Genomic DNA, 7,449 nt, shown 5'->3' with positions numbered 1-7,449 from the left:
GGGGGGGGGTAGGTGTGAGAGAGAGTAAAGTGCGAGACAGAGAGAGGGAGCTTAAAGAGGTTGGGGGGGGGAATCAGCATGTTCAGAGAGTAAACTATGTTTGTTGGTGATTTTCTCAAGTGTGCATTATTTTGTTTAAAAGTGCAATTATTAGCCTAAACAGTCATCTGAGGACGCACCCTGCCTCAGCAGCCCATATTAGAGGCTCTCCTTCTGAGCAAGCAAAAGAAAATTAAAAAAGAAAAAAGAAATATTTGAGGAAAGCAGCTTGATACCTTTGCACCTTTAGTGGAATAAAAGAATATTGATCAAGACATTGATCACAGTTGTGTGGTAGCCTTGTTGGATGCTTTCTTTGTTGCAGTGCCATTCGGTGTTGTAAAGTTGAATCACTTCAAACACATTTCATTATAACTTCAACATAATCATATCCATCGGTTAAGGGCATTGATTTTTTTGTACACTAACTGCAAAACAATATCCTAAGAACATAAAGATGTAGGCCATACTATATAGAATTAGTTTGAATTTGGACATGCATTATTATAGACTGTACATGCCCAGGTGTCCATTAGAAAAACTTCTACTGCTACTGTAATGAAAAGGTGGTTATTCGGCTCTGCTTGACTGTAAAAGTCCCCGCACGTCACTGACTCGCACACAGTCAGGTCTCCATTACGCCTGCATTATGGCACCAGCTTCGGTTGCTAGGAGAAACAACTGCAGAGCCTCTATAAACTTCGATTGCAAGCCTCAAAGCTTTTCTATTGATTGGCATGGTTGTGTATTGCATAAGATGAAAGGAAAAGTTGAAATGGCTTCTGGGAAACCGCCATCAGGGGAGGAAAATGCGTTTAAAATACAGTCGATGTATGCAGTACCTTTCATCCCTTCACGTTCGTTGTTTACTCCGTCTGTCTGAAATTCCTCCTCTCTGTGTCTCCTCCAGGTGTTTATGATGAAGACAGCCAGTGGACGGTGCAGGTCAACAGACTGCAGAAGCTTTTAGACCGCCTAGAACAAAAGGTGACGTCCCTTCTTTCTTTGCTTCTTTTCTCTCCAGCTTCTCCATTTCTTATCTCCATCTGTCTCCTCTCACCAACCCGGCCATCTGGTCTTTACATCCCTCTCTCAAATTAACCACAAATAATGGCAAGTGGATTCACAACGATTATCAACTAATTAACTCAACCCAACAACCGCCTCCCACATACCAACACATACACATATGTGCAGTATACGGGAAATAACGGCTGTACAAAAGCTGCCGTATCTCCATGTGAATGTAACGTTAAATCTGTTGTCAAGATGTTGTAGAGCTCCAAATATGGAGCAGCTTCTTTCTCTACGTATTGACCTGGTGAACCCAGAAAAGCTTTGACCCCTTACTGAATTGATTTGTTTTTTATTAATATTATTATTATTATTTTATTTGTCCTGAAGAAGGAAGTTGGTTGTGCAGCTGTGAAGTAAAAGAAGAGTGTGAACATAGAGTACATAAGCTAACACAAATTTGACATAACCTACAAGATGTAATATTTGGACCCAGTTTGGATATACTGTATGCGATGTTATAAAAAGGTACTGCCATAGAGGGGAGATACATCCCCTTATGGTGGCTGCAGCAAAGACTACAACCCATCATGGCTTCCAACAAAAGACTACAAAACCCACAGTCGGCAGGTCGGTTAGGACAATGGTTGCTGATTGCTGTGGTGGGGGAAAAGACAGTGAAGAGAAATGGTGTATGGGAGGCAGAGAAAAGCTTTTCTTATAGCAAAGAACTGATTTGGATCCCTGTGTTTTGGTTTTGCTGATCTTCTGGCTGAAGAGAATTAAGTTAGCCTGTTTTGAGAAGACAGAATTAATTGAATTTAATCTGAAACACAGCGCCCCCACTGTCCTCACTTCCTGCATCCACGCCTCAAACCGTCAACAGAAAACCTCAAGACATCACAACATGTTTTTATATGTGTTGGTTTTGGCTAATGAGGAAGTGAGGCCAAAGATAAAACTTAAACATTTAAATTTTTATATTCATTAGATTTCTATTAAGCTCAGTTCTCATTTTTAGGGTCCCAAAAAGCAGCACACAGGCAACAAGACAAGCCTCAGTTAAGAAGTCATTTTTTATTTTCACTCGTGTTTATAACTTTTTTTCTGCTGCCCCCAAGTGGTAAAAAAACAAAAAATCTGTTATTATATGTTTAGATCTTAGCATCATTTCATCTTATATTTCCTCTTGTTCTGCAGGAGATTCGCCTGGAGCCTGTTGAGGAGGAGGTCTTGGAGAGCAAATCAGTGAGTTCATCTAGTTTCATCCACTTTTCCACTGTTTTTCTGGGGGGGACCAGTGTGTGTGACTCTGCTATCAAGTAGTGGAGTATAGTGCTGAGAGCAAGGGCAAAACCAGAGTCCTTCGGGCCTACTCACAAAGTCTCTGGCCACACTGATAATAGGCACTCAGCGGTTGTCATAGAAACAGCAGGGCTGAAACTTGTCAGGAGCATTTTCCCCCCCTCTTCCTTTGCTCTGTCTTTATCTTTAATCTTTCTGTTTAAGGTCCAGTATTCAGTTTTCATGCGGAGGCTTGTAGTGACTAAGGGAGCGGACACAGAGGTGTGGCGGCGCGTGAAAAAGGAGGAGAGAGAGTAGTCGCTCTCAACAAATCCATTGCCAATTACAGCATTTTGCATTATAGTATATTGATGGTATAAATACTAGGAATATGTTAGGAAATATATATATTTGTTTTCCCCACATGAGTAAACCTACTGACAATTTAAATGTTCTTGTGTTTGTGTGTAGTGTGTTTTTAACTATGCCTACACAGTGCGCAGGTGTGTGTGTGTGTGTGTGTGTGTGTGTGTGTGTGTGTGTGTGTGTGTGTGTGTTTAACTTCGGTGTCCACATGCTAAAACAAAGGAAGCGTGTTATTGTCGCCCAAGCTTCATATCACTCATTTCATGGCTGAGAAACTGTCTATTGCTGTCGAGTGAGTCAGTGACATCTACATCAGACAAACACAAGCACTCACGGAGGATTCCTCTTCAGCCTGAGTGTCTGAGGAAATACACAATTATATTATTTGTTGAAATACTGAGGTACAAATTAAAGGTTACTATACATAAAAATGTAGAAAGAAAAGTGTATGTAAAGTTCTCGTTTTACACGTGTCGAATTTAAGAAAATATTGAAAAATGTCTATTACAGTTTCCCGGAGCCTAAAGTGAAGATTGTATGTCAGACTGTATTTTTATAGTTTCATTTTCAAACACAGAAACACAGAAAAGCAGCAAAGCCTCACACTGCAACCAGAGAATAATTGGAATTTTAGTTTTTTTAAGCGATCGATTATCAAAATAGTTGCAGATTTTCTTGATAAATTGTTGCAGCTCGTGTGAAATCATTAATTTCACGTGACATTTTTCATAAGGAATGGTTAGTATCACAGCACAGTAGTCACCATGGCTGACGCCATTCATATGAATGTTACATGTCACTGTCAGGTCTCATCACTAATTTCATGCAGACATGTCAGTGGGTGTGAATGAATCAATATGTAATTACTTTAACACTGTGTGTCAACGGGAATAAATGTGTTGCTGAGAGAAAGCCAGTAATGACCCACAGCACAAGACTGATGATGGTGTGACTGCGTGTGTGTGTGTGTGTGTGTGTGTGTGGGTGTGTGGGTGAGAGAGAGAGAGAGAGAGAGAGAGAGAGAGTGTGTGTTGCTCCCAAATTAGTCTCTGAGAGAGAGTCCTGAGGCATTTTATCAGTCACACACACATCATTAACATACACACTTTGTAACTTAGGCCAACGGGCAGGCCATTCACTTCCTGTTCCCATCAGCCTCTCCTCATCATCAGCCACAGGAAATGATTAGCCGGCTTCCTATTGTCATGATTACAGGTTTTCCTGTATCTTGTTCCCTGCTGTTCACACCTTTGTATAACGAGCTGCAGATGAGCAGCTGATGGTGTTGCCCTACAACGGTAAACACTGCAGCCCTTTCGGCTAACATTAGCTAGCGTACTACTGTTGATGGATATTAAAACTGACAGCTAAAATCTCACCCCCAGTTCTCGCTGAGGAACAGACAACCAGTGTTGACCGCGTTTCCTCAAACATTTTCTCATTCCGACTTGGTTACATTCCTGCAAAGTAACAATACCATTACAGTAAGTTGTTACACCACAGGCTCCATTTTTGTTTACATCTACGTGAGCTCATGTGAGGTGGTGCACCGCTCCCTGATTGATCCCTCTGGCAGGTTAATCGTAATAATATCCTGTAGTATGTGATGCGCCATTATTTTCAATTCTCTTAGTGTGTGCATGTTTGAGATTGGAGAGAAGAGAATCTGTTAAATTTCTCCTTATGTGTGTGATACAACCCGGTTTCAAAATGAGTTAAAGATTTTAAAGCTCCTGTGATCTGAGCCAGGCTTAAGTATCCATAAAGATTTATTCTTCATCTTCTTGATCATTTTCTGATCGCAATGGGGTACATAGATTGTAAAATTTGTAAAGAAATTGCTGCCAGGACGCAGGATTATAGATATTATAAAAATTAGAATAAAAGATTTGTGTTTTCACCTTCCAGTTCTGAAGTAGTCTCCAGCTTTCTGGTAACGCACTGCGCCAATGTGAGACCCTGCCAGAAATTTCTGAACGCCCCTCAGCTCTGTCAGAAGCAAATTGTTACCCTCTGACTTTTGCATGTTTGGGTGTGTGTGTGTGTGTGTGTGTGTGTGTGCGTGTGTGTGTGTGTGTGTCTCTTCACAGCACATCCTGATAGTCCAGAGGCAGCTCTCGGTGCTGGAGGAGGAGCTAGAGGAGTTTCGTTTGGCTCTCAGACAGTACATGGAGTGTGCCTGCGCCCAGACTGGATGTCTACAGTCAGTTTATATTGTCTTTGTTCACTTTGTACAAGGAATTTCTGCTCTTTCTGTTTGTTTTTTGGTTGTTATTTTTAATATTTTCGCAAAGGGCTTTATAAAATGGGTGCAAAAAATAAAAATGAATTGAACAGAAAAACTAAACCCATAGAGAAAGAAATCTAACATCATATTCAGAACTGTAAATTAGCAGGTTGATAAGATTTGACTTAAAACCTATTCTCATGTAGCTGCAAGGTGCGTCATCATGAGAGCAAAGTATTTCAAATGTTTTATACAAAAAGATTGTACTGAACGTTTACTTTTCTTTTCATACTGGAATAGAAGATTGCTTACAAAACTATATACCATAACATGATGACATTACAAATTTTATCCCAACATATACAAAACCCAATGTTGGCTTGACGTCAACCTCCAACGTGGGACAGACATTTAAAACAACTGAAAACATGATCTCCTTAACGGAGGTAACAAATGCAGTATTTACTCCTGTGCGATTAGCATTTGTTAAAAAGTAAAGTACCCAGACGTTTTCAGGGAAAAACAGCTTGACAAATGAAAAGAATATATTTGTGATGTCTTTAAGGATTTAGATCTTCAGTAGCAGTCGACAGGCTTGGGGCTGAGTGCCAAAAGATGTGCAGGAGAAGTCAACAAGTATTAAGAAATGGACATTACTGTTTTATTGTTTTGTTTTGTTTTTTATGAGATGTGTTGACAATGAGAAAAATATAGAATTTCAGGCCAGAGCCTTTTAAAGTGGAGGTAGAAGAAAAGTACCCATGTTTTTCACACAGAGTCATTGTGCACGTTTAATGAAATTCAAACAGTAACACCAGTAACACCGTGTATGTTAGAATCATTAGAGTCTTTGCACTCTGTACTGTATCTAAAGGATAATGGCATTCCTGCTTGTAACTCAAAATCTAGATCTATTTGAACCATTTCCTCATATGACTCATAATGAATTAATGAATGAATTATATCAAGAATCGAGTTTGCAGGGTCCCTAACTGGTCCATTTAGATCATAATCTAATTGAAAAGACTTAATGAGATAAAACAAAATTGAAGGCTTATAAATCAAAACTGGGCCACAATTGACTTCTCCTGTCAAAACTTAAGACATACTCTGGTTTTAGTATTACACCCGACCGCAACTTGTTGTGTCAGGAGATGAAAATTGTATTTTCTTCTTCTGTCATCCTAATCGCTCTGTGGTTAGCTTCAGTTTTAGCAGAACAAGCAGAATCCCTCCCAAACAAAGTTCAACCGCCTAAAGGACAGCGTGACATTTACAGGTTTTGTCATGACCATTTCTCTAACCAGTCACGTTAGCTAATTTTTCAAGTTAAAATGAGACTAAAATCTGTGACGAATCATAATTCAAGCCACAGAAAATATTGTGCGACATATTCACATCGCCTGCACTCAGTCAGAGTGTGGAAAACAATTCAGACAGCGTGGCTGTGTTGGGGGACATGATGTAGCACACTAATTAGTGACTGCATGAGTTGCGCTCTCTCTTGTTTTGCATTCGGCAGCATCGCAGTTCAGCGGCTGGCAAATGAATCACGCTTCATTCTCTATGAATTCTGGGAGCACAACAACGTGTGGAAGAAGTAAGTATTCACTCACACCATATGCATCATGAACAATGCACAATGGCCTGCTCACATAAATTTCAAATGGTTTTCTGTGAACTCGCTGAGAGAAGGTCTGGTTCACAGTGTGTATAGTGACACTGAATCTGAAGCTTTAATGAAACTAATAAGAACTAAAATTATTTGTGGTTGTATGCCTCCGACACTCAAACCAGTCTCAGGTTACATCCCTGTTTGTCCAGAATCATATAAACTATTAACCTTTTGTTAATAGTTTGTCATAATCTCTATGTGAAGTCTTCAGTTATGGCCAAGATCATGCTTTGTGAGGTCACCGTGACCTCGACCTTTGACATTTGACTGCCAAAATGTAATCAGTTCATCCTTGAGTCCAAGTGGACATTTGTGCCAGATTTGAAAGGATTGCCTCGAGGAGTTCCCGAGAGATTGCGTTCACAAGGCCATAATCCTGTTTTGTGAGGTCTCCGTGACCTTGACCTCTGACATTTGACAACCAAAATCTAATCAGTTCATCCTTGAGTCCAAGTGGACGTTTGTTCCAAATTTGAAGAAATTCCCTCAAGGCGTTACTGAGATATTGCGTTCACAAAAAAAAAAGCAATTAGAGAAACTTTGTATTATTTCAGGGGTTTTAATTTGTTCGCTGTTAATAGCAAATAGCCCGGCAGAATGATGTCATGGCTAAGTAGATTTAACAACATATGAAGCCATCTACTCTGTCCATGAGCCGTAATTTAATCTTCTCATTTCTGCTGTCCAGTCACTTGCAGACCAACTACAGTAAAACCTTTCAGAGGGGGAACGTGGACTTTCTGGAAACTCCTGAGACCATAACCACCATGCTGGTTCCAGGTAAGAACATTCACTAAATCTCACGTCGAACCTCAGATCGACCATGTCTGGTAAGATTAAGATA

General features: G+C 40.1%; 1 protein-coding gene across 1 annotated transcript in view; it reads left to right on the top strand.

Annotated features, from left to right (window-relative positions):
- necab1 (N-terminal EF-hand calcium binding protein 1) overlaps positions 1 to 7,449 on the top strand; it is a 26,380-nt gene that overhangs the window by 17,412 nt on the left and 1,519 nt on the right. Inside the window, exons 8-12 of the mRNA XM_023412113.2 lie at positions 950 to 1,026; positions 2,254 to 2,301; positions 4,794 to 4,906; positions 6,453 to 6,530; positions 7,294 to 7,385. Coding sequence (XP_023267881.1) covers positions 950 to 1,026; positions 2,254 to 2,301; positions 4,794 to 4,906; positions 6,453 to 6,530; positions 7,294 to 7,385 — 408 coding nt within the window. The remainder of the gene's footprint in view (positions 1 to 949; positions 1,027 to 2,253; positions 2,302 to 4,793; positions 4,907 to 6,452; positions 6,531 to 7,293; positions 7,386 to 7,449) is intronic.

This window comes from Seriola lalandi, unplaced genomic scaffold (genome assembly GCF_002814215.2).
Source record: "Seriola lalandi dorsalis isolate HSWRI2012SDOR001 ecotype SW California unplaced genomic scaffold, Sedor1 jcf7180002054476, whole genome shotgun sequence".
Lineage (NCBI taxonomy): Eukaryota > Metazoa > Chordata > Actinopteri > Carangiformes > Carangidae > Seriola > Seriola lalandi.
The sequence above is the reverse complement of the archived record's forward strand: the minus strand, read 5'-3'. Positions and strand labels throughout refer to the sequence as shown.